This window comes from Heterocephalus glaber, unplaced genomic scaffold, assembly GCF_053883595.1.
Source record: "Heterocephalus glaber isolate CG9 unplaced genomic scaffold, H.glaber_assembly_v1.0 deba00001442, whole genome shotgun sequence".
Classification (NCBI taxonomy): Eukaryota; Metazoa; Chordata; class Mammalia; order Rodentia; family Bathyergidae; genus Heterocephalus; species Heterocephalus glaber.
This window is the reverse complement of record NW_028258296.1, coordinates 2,432,965-2,449,951: the sequence shown is the minus strand read 5'-3', so window position 1 is coordinate 2,449,951 and position 16,987 is coordinate 2,432,965. Positions and strand designations below refer to the sequence as shown.

At 45.2% G+C, this 16,987-nt stretch overlaps 1 protein-coding gene across 6 annotated transcripts in view; it reads left to right on the top strand.

The window, feature by feature from the left end:
• The window catches only part of Itgb3bp (integrin subunit beta 3 binding protein), a 55,607-nt gene extending 38,901 nt beyond the window's left edge, over positions 1-16,706 (top strand). For all 6 annotated transcript variants that reach the window (XM_021255623.2, XM_087212837.1, XM_004841524.4 and 3 more), the window contains 5 exons: positions 6,883-6,961; positions 7,491-7,584; positions 8,545-8,604; positions 13,567-13,617; positions 15,636-16,706. In XM_021255623.2, coding sequence (XP_021111282.2) covers positions 6,883-6,961; positions 7,491-7,584; positions 8,545-8,604; positions 13,567-13,617; positions 15,636-15,643 — 292 coding nt within the window. In that variant the 3' untranslated portion in view covers positions 15,644-16,706. The remainder of the gene's footprint in view (positions 1-6,882; positions 6,962-7,490; positions 7,585-8,544; positions 8,605-13,566; positions 13,618-15,635) is intronic.
• Positions 16,707-16,987: the final 281 nt, after the last annotated feature.

Sequence of the window (16,987 nt, the reverse complement as noted above, 5' to 3'; positions counted from 1 at the left end):
AAGCCCGTTTATAAACAAACACCTACACATTAATATTTTATGTCAGCTTCCTATCCTTTATGTTCTGCAAGGGAATATGTATGATTCACTGCCGCTGGCTTTCCTGCCCCTGGCAATGTGCTGCTCCTGCCTGCTCTGCTTTGAAAATGCAGTAGCAGTGTGACTCCTTCTAGAAGGATTATTTTCAACTTTTTACTCTCAGGTAACTGTAGATTCATATGCTGTTGTGAGAAGTGAAACAGAGGCCATGTGTAGCCTTTGCCCAGCTTGCTGACATCTTCAAAGCTATAGTAAGATTTCACAGCCAGGAAATTGGCACTGACACAGCACACGTGTCATCAGTTTCCTCACTGCGTGTGTGTGTGTGTGTGTGTGTGAGTGTGAGTGTGAGTGAGCTCAAGCTCTGTGCAGCTTCATCACACATGTAACTTCTTGGAACCACCTTCACGCTCAAGCCACAGAACATGTCCAGTAGCACCAGGACCCTTCCCGCTGTGCAGGGCTTACTTTTCATCGTGGTCTATTCACTTGTAGATCAATAGTAACTTTTTGTTGATACTGGGGATGTAGCCCACAAGCAGTCTGCCACCAGTTTGCATCCTCTGCGTAAGTTGCCAGGCTGGCCTCAATCTTGTCATCCCCCGGACCCAAGTGTGTGCCTCCATACCCAGCTTTATTATATTTTAAGCATCTAATCATGTAAAAAGAACATTTACTTAATTCACTGCTTAAATACAGGTCTCTAGGCGTAATATAGTTGAGGTTTTTTAAGGGTTTTTGAAACAGGATCTCTCTGTATAGTCCAGGTTGGCCTTGAATACATGGCCATCCTCCTGCCTCAGCCTCTTGAGTGCTGGGATTATAGGCATGCACCACCAGGCCTGGCTAATTGAGAATTTTTCTCAAAACCTAGGATAAATACATATTTCTATTCTAGTCTATATGACACCAAAGACTAAGAGGAAAGTATTTAAAAGAGACTTTTTTTTTTTTGGTACCGGGGATCAAACTCGGGACCTTGTGCTTGTGCAACAGGCGGCAAAACCACTGAGCTAAATCCCCAGCCCTAAAAGAGACTTATTTTAACTGCTAAAAATTTTTGATGTGGAAGAATGAAAGCCTCCCCCCAGGGAGGACAAAGACAACCACTTTCAACACTGGTATTCAGCGTTACACTGGAAATTCCAGCCAGAGTCCAGTGAAAGAGAGAAAGGGAAATTTAATTAGAATTAAAGTGATCTTTTTTTGCAGAAGACAGTAGAGCTAATAAAGTTTCAGCAATATTGTAGAGTGCAAGAACAACACAGAAAAATCAGTTTGTTTCTGTTCACCTGTATGACAACTGGAAAAGGGAATTAAGGGAGCAGTTTCATTTACAGAAGCATCTAGGTGAAAATAAAATACCTGGTGAAGACTTACACCCTGAAGAATACAAAGCAATGGTGAAAGAAATGAAAGAACAAGAATAAATGGAAAGACATGAATACAAGGGCAAAAAGAGTTAGCACTGTTAAGGTATAGGGCTGGGGATTTAGCTCAGTGGTGCCACCACCTGCCTCACAAGCGCAAGGTCCCGAGTTCAATCCCCAGTACCAAAAAAAAAAACATTGTTAAGGTGCTAATACTACTACCGAAAACAAGGCACAGATTCAGTGTAATCCCTATCAGTACGTACAGTATGATTTAATAGCATTTTTTTACAGAAATGAAAAAGCCAGGGGCCAGGGATTTAGCTCAGCAGCACCGCGTCTACCTTGGAAGTACAAGGTCCTGAGTTTAATCCCTGGTACCAAAAAAAAAAAAAATTTAAGAATATAGCTTGGACACCACACCTGCCTAGCAAGTACAAGGTCCTGAGTTCGATTCCTGGTATGGGGGAAAAAAATAAAAATGAAACAGGAGTGGAAAAGCCCATCCTCAAATTTACATAAAGCTGCAAGAGACTCCAAACACATCAAACAGCCTTAAAAGGGAAGAAGAAAGTCAGAGAACTCACATTACCAAGTTTCAAAACTTAACTACCAAACAGTATGGTTTTGGTGTAAGAGTAGCCACATAAAGAAATGAAATAGAATTGAGAATACAAAAATGGTAAGCCAGGTGTGGCAGCATACACCTGTAATTCTAGCACTCAGGAGGCTGAGGCAGGAGGATCACTCTGAGTTCGAGGCCATCCTGGGCTACACAGTGAGTTCAAGCCCAGCCTGATCTACATAGTGAGACCCTGTCTCAAAAAAACCCAAAACTTTAAACATAGAATTATTGACTGACCAATTTCATTTCTGCATACATGCTCAGAGCAGAAAACTATGACTCAGATATTTGTACACTGTGTCAGTTTCAGCATTTCACAATAACCAAATGTTTATCAGCAATGAATAGATATACAAAATGTAACATATTCATCAGTGGAATATCACTGTTAAAAGGAATGAAGTTCTAACACATGCTACAACGTGTAGTATAATAAACAGGCCTAAACACAAAGTGAAGTTTTTTTGACAAGTGTCAGTTTTTGTACTGAACACAGATTTTTAAATTTTGACCAATCTTTAGAGAAAATGGACCTAATTACTTCTGCCATACTGGAGAAGCACCTGGAAATGGTTATTTCTGGCTCCCATCTTCTCAGGTAGTGAGCAGTGGGTGGATACAGCCCAGGAATGTGTATTTTTAGCACTTCACTCAAGGAATTCTAAGTGAATGGCAGTGGCGGTGCTAAGTGAGTGGATCACACCTTTGGAGATAATGTGAAACGGTGTCAGAGCATGGGTCAGACACGCCTGGAACTAGTTATATAACCCTAGATAAGTAATTTTTGTGCCTTTTTATATATTTGAGATACTTAGCCCAGAGTTTTGAAAATTAAAGCATAGCTTGTAAAGTAACAAATACAATGCCCTGATCTTACCACTTAAAAGTGTTTGATGTATTTTGTTATCTTATTTTATCTGTATTCTCTGAACAGTCTGCCTCAGTCTATTAGTACTTCTCTGCTAACAGCCTGTATTTTTTTTTCGGTCCCAGGGATCGAACTCAGGACCTTGCACTTGGGAGCCAGGTGCGATGCCCCTGAGCTACATCCCTGGCCCGGTTGTTGTCAAGACCCAGCTGTTATCACCCAAAACAGTCAGTTTAGACACAGCTCAGTAAACTCCGGAGACTGCTCCCTTTTTTCTGTCTGGGTCATAGTGTTTCGAGGGTAAACTTGAGGGTTTCATCCCGGTCGTCCACCTGTAACTCTTGGGTCTTAAGATGTTATAAAAAATACAGTTTCTCAGAGGTCAGAACTTAGGAGAACAATTTTTAGTAATGAAATCAATTAAGGATTTGTGTCCTTAGAAAGTAAGCATTGTGTTAAGAGAGCAGAATAAGGTAGAAATATAAGAGCTTTAAGTTTACTATGAAGGAAATGGAGACTGGTTAGGGTATTACTTTGCTCAATAATTTCTGAAAGGAATATTCATTAAAGTAAGTAAAAGGGGGGCCGGGGATTTAGCTCAATGGTTTCGCCGCTTGCTGTGCAAGTTCAAGGACCTGAGTTCGATCCCCGGTACCAAAATAAAAATAAGTAAAAGGAGTAGAATCATTGTGCGTACTGCGTGTGTACACACGCGTGTGAGCACATGTGTCTGCATGCATGCGTGTGCGGGCATCTGTGTGGCCCAGGGCTCTCAGAACTGCTTCAGGAAGGGACAAGAATGATAGCATAAATGTGTTGGAAACAAGGGGAGGATTCTGAGGGGATGAGTGGCAGTGTCTTTTACTGTAATAAAGTTTTAGTGTAAATATTCACTGTATTTATCACACTTCATGGAGCAGAATGACAGTTTTAAAAGTCAGGTTTCACATCACTTGTTTGAAACCAAAATAATTAACATTACGGGAACTAAAAGTATAATTATGGATATATCCAGGGCCTCCCCTGGATTTTATTTGACTGAAGAATTGAATTTCAGTTCTTCAGAGTGATAAGGACTTCCTTTTTGAGGAAAATGAGGGAATTCCGGGTTGCGCAGTGCCACCTTTTTAAGCAAGTCGGAAAGATGCACCAAAACTCCTAAATTTCTGACATCTGGCTTTCCCAAGAGATAGAAGATGCTCAGCGCTGACGACCGCAGGAGTCGCCCTGAGCGGAGGTAACCTGACAGAAGTGTCCACTCCTGAACACCTTCTCAGTGAGCCAGCCCAAGCGGGCCAGTCTCTTTCTAAAGGCGTCCTAGAGGACCTGCCCGATTCCTAAAAAAGAGTTGCCTGGGATTTACTGACTAACCAGGGCTCCGGTGCTTCGCTTCTCAAGTTGTGTGCGGTATCTCTGGCTGTGTGCAGAGTGTGATCAAACGTACAGATGCGAGCCGCCTGCAGCACGCGCAGGGTGCCTGGACGCAGTGCCCACCGGCATCTGGGCGGCCTAGCGTCCCTCTGCGCCAGGGCCACTGTCCAGCCGGGTCGTGCGGGGTGCAGGAGGCCGCCCGTGGTACTGCGAGCCTCTCCCCAGACGGACCGCAGCTCGTGCGAGAGTGGACTGGAGAATGCGGCCTGCAGATAGCTTCAGAGATGTTGGTTTTCAGAAATAAATCTGTGTGGCAAGGCAGGACGATACTCAAGGGACACGGAAGCAAGCAGCGGTGCTGTCACAGCGCAGTGCGGGGGAGTTAACTGCATCCGGAGTATGGAAAGCCTCAGTGGGCCGTGAATACCTAGTTTCTGGCACAAAGGCATTAAAAATGCTTTTAAAAATTGTCGCCTTGGCTGGGGTGGAATAGCAGCTCTTATTTCCCTGATTTGCCCAGCAAGCGGATTTTCACCGAGCATTGTGAAGGCCCCTGCGCGAAATGGGAAGGCCTGGGAGAGGGCCGCTCCGGGGCTCACGCCCTCTCGGGCTTTAGCGGGTGTGGCAGGTACAGGTACGAAACCACTCCGTGAGAAGTTGATTTCATCTGGGAAGAAGGAGGAGGAGAAAAGGGCCTTGAAAATGTGGGGAGCGTGGGGTGTGCACTCGCCCACTGGCCTCTGCGGGGAAGGGCACCTTGCGCTGAGCGCAGCCGAGACCTGCAGAGCCCGCCCGGTCACTGCACTCCGTCATGGCTCCTCAGGACCGGCTTTGTCTGGGACAGCTGCCAGGAGGTGCTTGCTTTGGGGGTGCAGCACTGCACAGCGTCAGGGTATCGCAGATGCCTCACTCCGGTGACAGCGCCCCTCGGAGGCCCCAGGATGGCAGACCTGCGACCCCAGCCCCCACCGTCCCCAGGGTCGGCGGGCAGCGGCTCGCTAAGGCAGGGCAGGATGGCAGGACGGCCGGAGGGGGCCTGCAGCTCAGGCTGCCCGTGCACGCCCATCTGGCGCAAGCCCTGGGCTCTGCAGGCTGTGGAGGACAGGAATCCCCGCAGGACCCGCGGAGCTGAGCTTCCGGTGTGAGGCACCTGAGGCCTCAGATGGACGACTTTAATTGAACCCTTTAAAATACCGCAAAGTTTTAAAGAAAAATGATCCGGAACTCCACTCCTCGTGCTTTTCACCCTGGATGCGTGCTGTCGAGCCTCGGTGCCTTGTTCGCATTCTTAGGCCTTGCTTGCCTCTGCTCCCTCACGCTGTCCCCACTGGATGTGAAAATTGTGATCTCAGGTTTGTCGTGAACAGCACAATTTTTTTTTCTTTAGTATATGTGCTGCCGAAGCAAGCACACAGCACAAAATTTTAATGGGAAACACTGCCATGACCCCGAGGAGCATGTAGATAACCTTTCTAATTTCTCTCAAATCGGGAGTGTGGATGTGTGCTCTGGTGACACACTGACACATTATTAAAACTTAAGTTCACCTCTTGGGGCTACTGAAATCTTTAAATTTCACACACAGCCTTCTATTGTTTTGTGCTGATACAGGTTATTGTATACAGTAATGGGATCTTAAAGTTGGACAAGGAACTGAAATTGCAACGAGAAGGAATGGTCAAATTCTCTTGCTATGTCAGGTAGACTGCTTGCTGCACAGCCTCTAGAATCACAGATGTTTGTACCGCATGGCCCCCAAGTGTGTGATGTTGCATGAGTAAAGAAAGCGTGGCTTAAGCTTACCATTTTTTTAAGTCTAGGAGATCTGGGCCGGGATGTAGCTCAGTGGTTCTGCTGCCTGCCCCACAGACACAAGTCCCGAGTTCGATCCTTGGTACCAAAAATAAAATCTAGGAGATATGTTCAGAAGGTGGGATTTAGGGTTTTAAAAAAATCTTTTATTTTCAAATTTAAAAGATTATAACTCTTATGTATATGAAATACATAAGCCATAAAACTTACTGATTTGGGGCAGAGGATTTAGCTCAGTGGTTCCACTGCCAGCCTCGAAAGCGCAAGGTCCCTAGTTCCATCCCCGGTACCATAAAAAAGGGCCGGGAATTTATTTAACTCAGTGGTGCCACCACCTGCCCCGCAAGCATAAGGACCCGAGTTTGATCCCTGGTAACAAAAAAAAAAAAAAAAAACTTACTGATTTGGGGCTGGGGATTTAGCTCAGTGGTGCCACACCTGCTTAGCATGCACAAGGTCCTGAGTTTGGTCCCCAGTACCAGGGGAAAAAAAAACTTAACTTTTTATTTTTAAAAAATCAGAGTGACACATCACAGACTCAGACCAAGACAAATAAGTGGACAGGGTGTCCCAGAGAGGGCCCAGCACGGGCTCTGTGGGAGTGACAGTGGGACTCCAGAGGACAGGCGAGAACAGGCACTGTGTGAAGAACAAGGGAGCTTAGGCATCGTCTACCACTTGGACAGGTGTGAAGAAAGGGCTAGAAAAGCGAGTGGAAGTCTCTTTAAGTAGAATGAAAGCCCTGAAAATGACTTGCAGCGTCCGAGTCCTTACACTTTCTCTCTTTTCCTTCCTAGATTCATGGTGGTATTCTCTAAAGTTGAGAAATCATTGGAAGAAATCGTGGAGACAATGTGGAACTTAAGGAGTGTACAGGTTGGCTTATTATTATTATTTTTTTTTGGTACCAGGGATTGAACTCAGGTCCTTATGCCTGCAAGGCAGGCGGCAGAACCACTGAGCTAAATCCCCAGCCACAGGTTGGCTTTTTAAAATTGTTTCTGCATAACTTTTCCTCCCCGAGCTACCATTTGTGAAGGAGAACAGGAAAGAAGCCCTCCCGAGCCCCCCGGCCTGGGAGGAGTTCACAGATCCCATGTGTCATTTATCGTTCTTGCAGATCTCTTTGCTCATATGAATACTGCTCAGCCACAATACTTTAGTGCTATAATAGCTGGCTTTTTCACACCTGAAAGTAAATTTGTAGGTTATGTTTAATCTTTTTAATCAGTAAATTATTTTCATTCAGGAATCCTAAGGCTTGCAGTAGTTGACATACCAGACACAGTTCACTTCCTAACATGGAGCTTAAATTTTTCAAATGAAGGAATCAGCATATTACGTGTTCTCTCGTCAGTAATCTTACAGAGACATATTTAATTCATTTCAGATTACTTTCTTTCAGGCTTTAGAGGGCAACAAGAAGTTGGAAAATCTCATTGGTACCTCTTGTACATCACGTTTCTTAAAAAGAGAAGTGAAGAAAACCAAAGAACTATGTAAGAATAATTTATGCGGTTTTAGGGGTAGTTAGTTGATTTTATTTATTTATTTATTTTTGAGGCAGAGTCTTGCTGTGTCATTCAGGCTGGTCTTGAACTCACTATGTAGTCCAGACTAGCCTTGAATTCACAGCGATCCTCTTGCCTCAGCCTCCCAAGTGCTGGGATCACAGGCGTGCACCACCTTGGCCGGCTTGGGCAGTAATTTTAAAGACAAGCCTCTTAGTTTTTCTCCAATTTAAATTTGATAGAGTTCTTTGTATACACACCATTATCACCACATGCTGGAGGGGCGGAGATGTGGCTCAGCCCTGCAGCACCTGCCTGGCAAGTTCAAGGTCCTGAGTTTGATCCCCGGTTCCACAAAGAAAAAAACAAAACACATGCTGGAAATACCGCTGTCTTCTTTAAGTAAGAAGCTGTGTGTCTTTGCCGGGATGTGTTACTTCAAGGATGCCTTTTGGGTAGGAAGGAAAAGATCATGTCTTAGAGACAGCTAGTGTGTTTTTATGTGAACTGAACCCAGAGCCTTCGAGCTGAGTTACATCCCCAGACTGCTGGGATGACAGGCGAACACTACCACATCTGGCTATAGAGCTCATTTTAAAAATAAAATAACAAAGGGCCGGGGATTTAGCTCAGTGGTGCTGTGCCTGCCTCGAAAGCACAAGGTTCTGAGTTTGATCCCCAGTACAAAAAAAAAAAATGCAATAGTTAAGAAACCATTGTACTTTATATGTGATACCTATAGATATGTGTTACTTTTAATAATTTTTTCTCATGAAATTGTTCTGAGAAATTACTCATGCATGTTAATTCTTTTATTATTATTATTTTTTTTTTTTTGGTACCGGGGATCAAACTCGGGTCCTTGCACTTTCAAGGCAGGTGGTGAAACCACTGAGCTAAATCCCCAGCCCGAGCATATTAATTCTTGACGGGATTTTTTTCTTTCAGTGACAAAAGTAACAAAACAAAAGCTGTTTGAAAAGAAAACTTCGGGACTTCTTCACAACGGTAAGGAATTGAATTTTGCTACATAAAGAGATGTTTTTGTCTCCTGTCACCAAATAAACCAATCTCCATTAAGCTCAGAAGACTATGTCTGATGAGATAACGTCCTTCTTGGCTGCATTTTTTTTTTCTTTTGGTACCGGGGATTGAACTTGGCCCTGTGCTTGTGAGGCAGTTGGCAGCACCACTGAGCTAAATCCCCGGCCCCATGACTGCATTTTAAAATCTTTAACATAATTTTAAGTTTTGCCTTTTTTATTAAATTGTCTTTTTCAGAGTATAGACAAAAATAACCACAGTGCGTTACTACACCAGCTTTCATTGTGGATCGGGACGCACAAAGCATTCAAAGTTTCTTTCTAAGCAGTGTCTCGGAAACTTTGCAGTCACTGAGGAGGTGCCGGCAGGAACTGCTAGCTTAGCCTCTGCGCATTTGGCGGCATGGGGAGCTAAGCGAGCAGTTTTCCCGGTAGAAAGAGGTCCACACCTCAGGGAGCGAAAGCATCGTGCACCGCGAACTAGCAACACCGAGGCCCTGCGGAGCCGATCGTTTCGGTGCTGCTGACCCAGGCACGGCCGTCAGCCTCTCTGCCGGAGTCCGCCCGGCTGGCCGCCCGCGCCTTGGTCTCTCTCGTGGGACCTGTAGTGACCCTATGCCCAGTGCGAGGGTCAGCGGGTGTCTGCAGGAGCCGCAGACAGCTGTTTGCATTGTCACCGTAGGCGAGAAACAAAGACACAAAGTAAGCAACTCGCCCGAGAGCCCACCCCTTGGGTACGGAGCTCGGATTCCGACCAAGGGCCAGTGTGACCCCGGAGCTATGCTGCTGCTTCCTGAAGTACAGGAAGTGGCCCTGTCAGGCAGCTCTGAGCCCAGCGAGCCGGGCCGGGCCTGTAAGGGCAGCTGCGGGTGCGGGAGGAAGGCGGCCGCTCCTCCCCGAGCCCGCCCAGCACTGCGTAGTCAGCGTCGCCTGCCTGCTCTCCTCGCTTGACCCGGCTGGAGGGGCGGGTGCGAAACGTCCACGGCTCATCTCCCAGTGGGGAGAAATGTCTGCACTCTGTGTTCTGTGCCAATAGTTCGAGTTTTTAAATTTGTCGTTTCCTAGAACTCCCTAGAATTAGGCGCCAAATAGTTGACATTTACCAATAGTTTTGATTTTTTTTTTTTTTTTTTTTTTGGTACCGGGGATCGAACTCGGAACCTTGTGCTTGTGAGGCAGGCGCCGGAACCACTGAGCTAAATCCCCGGCCCTTACCAACGGTTTTGAGAAATGAGGAAGAGGAAATTGTAGAACAAATCCATGAATGTAAAGAAGTTTTTCCAAAACGGCTAGCATTCGAGATGGGGTGCTTTTGCCCTTCCGCCGCGGTTCTGTACGCCTCTGCCTCCGCCTGTCCAGGGTTAGATCGGCCTGAAGGCTGCGGTCTGCTCTAGTCGGACTGACGGGCCATCAGCGCATTTTCCAAAATGCTGAGTTTTGTTCATTCCTACAGGAAGTTGTACGACTAGATCATGTTTTTACATTTCTAATGAGCTTGATCACCTGTCATGGTTTAAATGAAAACTGAATTTTAAAGTATATCACAAGGAATATAGTTTCATGTATTTGTTATATATTGATATGTATTACATGTTAATCATCTTCCATTTCTGTTTCTTGGCAAGAACTACGTTAGCTCTATTTTCGGAGATATTCAAAACTGCATTAGCTTTTCAGCAAATTTTGGAAAATTACTGCTGTCTAAAGAACAGATTCAAGCTTATTTTCTTTGTAGTTTGAGTTGGAGTGGTCCGACTTTACCAAGTGCTTGCCCCACTTCTTTCTCTGGTCCCTAACGTGTGTATAGTGAGTTTGGGGTTTGTTGTAGTTGTTAAAGATGATGTCAGCACATAAGTACAAGCACACGTGTGCACACTCACTCACGTTTTTGTACTAAGCTAACAACTTTCACCCCTTCCTGTTCATCCACTTTTTGTTGTTGTTGTTGTTCCAGAAATCGAACCCAGGGCCTCACACCTGTGAGGCAGGCACTGCACTCCTGAGCTACATCCCCTGCCTTATCCATTCATTCTAAGAGTACTTTGCTTATTGGTGTTTTGTTTTTATTTCTTTCTTTCTTTTTTTTTTCTGTACTGGGGATCGAACTCGGGTCCTTGCGCTTGCAGGGTAGGCAGTGGAACCACTGAGCTAAATCCCTGGCCCTGTTTTTATTTTTTGACATCTCAAACCAGTTTGCCTTATTTTGAGATTTGACTTCCAACTTTTTATAGATATTTCTGCTTTTCTTTTACTATACTATTACCCAGAATTGTTAAAATTTTTAAACATTTTACAGTTCTTCATAACATTAGAAATCATATGAAAAATTGCTGTACAGTAATTACTGTACTTGTTTCAGTAATTATGAAAATGAGAATAAGCCCTGGATTTATTTCGCCACCAGAAGCGTGTCCCTCTGATGCTGATGACGCTGATAATGATTCTTTAATGGTTCTTTTCCCATCCTTCAGACTCTTGCAGTTTTCCCAGAGCAATCAAAGTAGGTAACACCAGGAGTGGCAGTGTTTATGCTATCATGGCTCCTCATTCGTCTTTCAGTTCTATTTATTTTTTATTTCAGTGCCAGCTCCCTTCACTTAGTGTCACTTGCAGTCATTATTATGGGAAGGTTACAGTGTGAAATAGCACTGTGGCCTTTTCGGTAAACAGGGAAAAGGCTCCCTGAAGCTTCCTGGTGGCCAAGGCCACACCTGAGGACAGGCCCCACCCACGGACACCCCGCGGTCTCCTGTCTCCTCTGCGGGACCGCTGCGGGATCGCGTTTGTGACAAAGCAAGGCTTCCTCCCCTTCCTCGGGCTAGGCCTAACTTCACTCTGCTTAATAATACTGGCTCTATGACCATTGGGGAAATAATGAAATGAAAGGTTCTTTTTCTGAGATTTGGATGTGAATTTTCATAATTATTTTAAATTTGTTATGCTGAGGATTGAAGACATAGGACCATTCAGTGGGCTGCTGCTGTGGAATGTCACATTGTCATCACATGGGAGGCATGGAGTTTATTTGCTTTACACAGTCAACCTCTAGAACAACTTGGTACAAGTATTCCTTAGTCAACAGATGGCTTTCTGTAGTCCTTAGCATTTTCATTTTTTCTGCAGATATTTAAAAATGCCATCATTGTTCGTCTATGCCTAGTACTTCCAGTAAACAAAATGTTTTTGAAAAGAATGTAAGCAAACTGTAGAGCAGTTGCCAAGCAAGATATGAAATCTAGACAGTTAGCTTCGGTCCAAAACATATTTTATCTGTTTTGAGAATAATTGTGTAGGTTGCAGTATGCATATTTTAAATGAAATATAACCATCTGAACTTTACTTTGTTCAAAAGAGTGGATTGTTTCAGCTGTTTCTAATAGAAAATATTTCAGAATTTTTAGCTCTGGTGTTTTCTAAAAAATCATAATTACAGTGTTCCCGGTTTGTTTGTTTTCGTTAACTGTGTTCTTCCACTATAAAATTCATCTTGGTTATGGGATTTTAAAGTTATCAAATTTAGACTACAGGATGAATGTTAAACCCCTCGTAAGACTATAAAATAGTTTGATGCTGCCTTCTCATTCTAACCACCCACTGACGTATTTTTTAAACATAAAAATACGTTGTCTTCACCCTCAGTTAGTCTTGAGAAAGTAGTCACCATATCAGCTAACTAATTCTGCGCCCACAGGATGGCCTGCCTTTTGGTGCTTTCTGTTAGGCCCTAAGCAGTGTCTTTTCTTCAGATACTGCCGTTTTAGAAGCACTGAGGTCTCAGTTCAGACACGACGATGCCCTTTCTAGTCTGAGGTCTCAGGTCAGACGCGATGATCGGATCCCTTTCTGCTCTGAGGCTCCCCGTGCTTCTGCAGAGAGGGAGCTGCGGGCCGAGGTCGTGCGCATGGGCGCGGGCGCCACCTCCCCGAAGCCCCGAAGGTGCGTCTGGCTTTAAGGGCGACAAACGGGTCCTCAGTCCTAAATTTTCAGTAGTTTCTTCCACGATTTACATATTTTATAACTTTACCAGGGTTGTGATAATTTTTTGAATAAGTAAAAGTTAAAACTACGTTTGGACTCAATCATAATGGCAGTAGCGTGCTGACGCATAAATAACTCGGTGGTGACATTACAGATACCCCAGCACTGGTCTGTGCTGATGACAACAGAATTGAAAAGAAAGACGGTGATAATTCTGACTGGTTTTCTCTGCAGGAGATATTGATTATTTGTGTGTGGTGAGAGATTTGGAAAATTCAATTAAAGGAGTTGTGCAAAGGTTTCATAAATTCCCCTCCACGGCGTGTACACAGACACCGCTGCGTATTAAATCAATGCAGCACTTCACAATATATTTTCTTTGAAACATAAAAATAAATAACATTTAAACAGTTCTGCTTACCACAGAAACAAATTTTATTTTCTGTGAAGCATTTAGTCATGTGCGAGCGCTGCCTCATACACATTTGCCAGCTGTGACAAATTTTATGGACATTTTCCCCGGAGACACAGCGCACACACTATGAATTTTTAAATGAGCAAGTGGCGAAGAAGGGGTGTCAGCAATACCAAAATTGATCAGGTAAAAGATAAAGCGTAAGTAGGGAGCTTTGTATGGTAGTCTTGATAGGTTTTATTAAATAAGAACTCTGAGAAGGCCGTAATGAACCAGCCGAAGATGGCTGCTCTCGGGGAAGAGGGCCTGGCTCACGGAGAGGCTGCTATGCAGAGCGACAGGGCAGGCACTGCCCGCCTTTGGCCTCCCACGTGCTCGGGAATTGAACCAGGCCAGCTGCAGGGTGGGGGCGAGAACAGCCCCGATTCTGTGCAGAGAAGAAGTGAAGTTTGATTCAGTATTTATTCTGCATCTTACAATGTCACAAGTTACTTTGAAGTGTTTTTTTAAAATATCTTTTCTTCTTTCATGCAGAGTTATGTCATCTTGACAGCTATGGACTCCTTGAAGCCATTTTAAACCGAGGTACTGTTTTATTTTTCTATTCAGTTTAACCGTATTAAATTTCCCTGTGTCTTGTCCAAGTGGAACCATTTTATCTATGTTATCAGACTGTCTTACCAGAACAGCAAGGCAGCCCCGTGTGGTGGCACACACCTGTCATCCCAGCACTTGGGAAGCTGAGGCAGGAGGATTGCCCATGAGTTCAAGGGCAGCTTGAACTACATAGCCAGAACCTGTCTCAAAAACCAAACAAATGAAAAACAGCAAAGCAACCTGACAAGCGCGGTGAGCCAGAGGCTGGTAGGAAAAGCACTCTGTGAAAGACAGAGAGGCACGTTTTTAACCGAGTACACAGAGGGCCCTCAATGCAACACCTTTGGTGTAAAAGCGGGATAGAGAGCGGCAAGTAGATGAGTCTGTAGGACACATCCAGCCAAACAAGACAGCACAGGTCTGTTAACCTGGAAACATACTAAATTGGTTAAGTAAATAATTATGTATTACGTATCTTTCCTTCAAACAGTTCCTATTGATTTAGCAGCATCAGGTGATGTGTTTATGCCAGCTGATTGTAACATCAGCCGGGAGCAGCAGGAGTCACCTGTAACCCGGCGTTCACCTGGGAACGGGCCTTGCATAGACGTGGGGGCACCAGCGCTAGGAGTCCTAGACACTAACCAGATGTTGCCTGCTATCTCTTAGAAAAAAACTGAAAGAATGACATTGTATTTGGAAAACTCATTTCTTTAGGAATGGTATTTCCGGTGATTCATTCTTACCTAACAAAATACTGCAAAGCATCTCATGGGGAAAACTGTCATTTTCAGTCATTAAATGTTCTTTTTGTTGTAAAAGCAGTAAGTAATCGTTGATAACAGCGGCTAACATTGAGCACGTCTGACGTGTCAGCCCTGTCAGAGACACCGTGCATGCCCTTAGTCGTCCCAGCATGCTGCAGCACAGGCGGCCATTCCTTCTGTCGGTGAGGGGCTGAGGCACAGAGCGCTTCCCCGTCACATCCCGGAAACGTCTCACCCAGCGCCCAACTGCCCGACCGCACGCAGTCACTGTGAACGGCAGGTCTGATAGCCCCGCTCAGCAAGGCCACACTCACATACGCTCATTCACTGCAGCAGTAAGCGCTTTATAAAATTCTGACCCATGAAGAGCCAAGAGAACCGTTCCATTGGGGGTGTCCGTAAATAATTTTCAAGTCATATTTCACAAAGACACATGCACTTTTAGTGTATAATAGTCTCAGTGAACTTACAGGGAGCGTGGTACTGAGAACAGCTTTGTTTCTGTGGATTCTAGGAAAGCTCATCGTATTTTAAGTGTGCTCATCGAGTAGAGTAGCACTTCCCAGATACCAGCTCCCCAGTCCGCTCTGGGACCCCTCGGGCCGGCCGAGAATCTGCCACCCTCCTCCTTGAGCCCTGCCTTACGCTGCTGTCACAGCTCTGGCCCTGTGAGCACAGGCAGTGAGCCCCGCGCAGAAATGGACAGTGCACAGGTGTTTGGCGGAAGCAGGTTGTCACGTGGGCCACCCCTCTGGGCAGGAGGAGAGGAGAGACCAAGGCTCTGTCCCCTGCAGTTTCCTAAGGCCCAAGGACAGCAGCCTCTGCCACCACTAGGGCGCCCGGAGGGAGCAGCTCGCTGAGAGGGCTGCTCCTAAACCCTGCTTTTATTTATTTTTAATTTTCGTCAGCTGTTGGAGGAAACGCCTGCTAAAAGGCCATCAGGGCTTCAGAAGACACAGAACCATGTAAATCTGGTGTTTTCCGAGGGTTGTGCTGAGGATTCAGTTCCCAAGTTTCTCAGCATCTCCTCAGGAAGCCACAGCGCTGCTGTGCTGTTGTGTACGAAGGCCACTCTCACTTAGAGGACTCAGAATAAGCAAGAGAGGCCGCCAGTCCACATGAGGCGCTGCACCACACGCCAAACGGGTGTTTAAATCACGTCTGAAGTGACGCGTGAGATGTATGTTAATTTGGAAATGAATCCACAGTGATATAATAATCATCTTTTGTATCCTACAGGCACTTAGGAGAAAGGCACTGCTAGGCACGGCTTCTGCATGCGCCTGACCGTATTTAAGGGAACAGAAGAAATGTCTGTATTTAATCTGCCAGCAAATACCAGCTCCGAGCGCCGGGCAGCTGCAGGTCTAGATAAAGTTTCTTGCAGCTAATTTAAACTTTCGGCACACAGCAGTGGGTAATCTCAATGTAAATAATACATTTCTTCTTGACCTTTTAATGTAAGTCAGCAAGAAGGGAGGGGCCGCTGCCCTTCCGTGTCGCCTGCTTCACAGTTGTGGTGTGGACGGGTGCAGAACAGCTCTGCTTTGATGGCACTCTCCATTTCCTGGGACTCAGATTCCACCTAACAGCCAGTGTAACTCGGTACCATCTTTCCCAGTGGAAGCCCCAGCTGCTTATTTGTTGGGACAGGGTCTGGCTGTGTAGTCCAGGCTGGCCTCAAACTCATTATTCAGCCCAAGCAGCCCTTGAACTCATGGCAATCCTCCTGCCTCAGCCTCCCAAATGCTAGGATTGCAGGTGTGCACCCCTGCACTGGGCTAATTTTTTTTTTTAACTTTTAGAAGTTTATTACATAGCCACTGTGTCAGTGATGAGCTGTTATTATACTTTAGTTCTTTCTTATGCTTATAGAGAAAAGTATTTTCAAAGTTTTAAAATTTCCCCTTTTATAAGATAGGAGAATCCACTTTTCAGTACATTCACACTTTGCCAAAAGACCAAAAAGTGAAGTTGTTTCTAAACTATGCTACACAGGTGCCAAGAAATTTAAAGACAAGACCTTTGTTATGGGGAGTGTACAATCCAATCCCTTCCATGTTACCTTCAGTACCTGTGATAGAATCAGGGTCACTGTTGCCACTCATGAAACAGTGTCGGGGAATCACAGAATGTCACAACTTCACCAGAGTGTGCTGAAAGATTCAGTACTTTCTTGACAGTTTCTGCAGGGGGTAATGCTACTCCCTCAGTAGCTGCCTTAAATTTTGACAAAATCAGCATGTCACTTGATTCAGTGTATCATGAAAAATACTATATTAAAGTCTGAAATAAAATTTAACAAATTAAGATTGAAGGTAACTCATTTTCAATTAAATTTCAGACTCCGATGTTTTTTAACCTATTCGTGTAACACAGGTACTAGACAGTAATCTGATGAACTAGTGGCCCTGGTCCGCCTTCATTAAGGTTCTCTTGGTAACGTGCCAGGTACCGAAGTTGCTGTACGCGGTCCGGTCAGCAAGCGGCCTGTCCCGCCTCGCGCATCACCCGGAGGTGCCGCCATGCTGCGGCTGCCGTGGGCGAGGCCTGTGCCCGTCCCGCTGGCCGGACCACCCGATGCGAGCCCC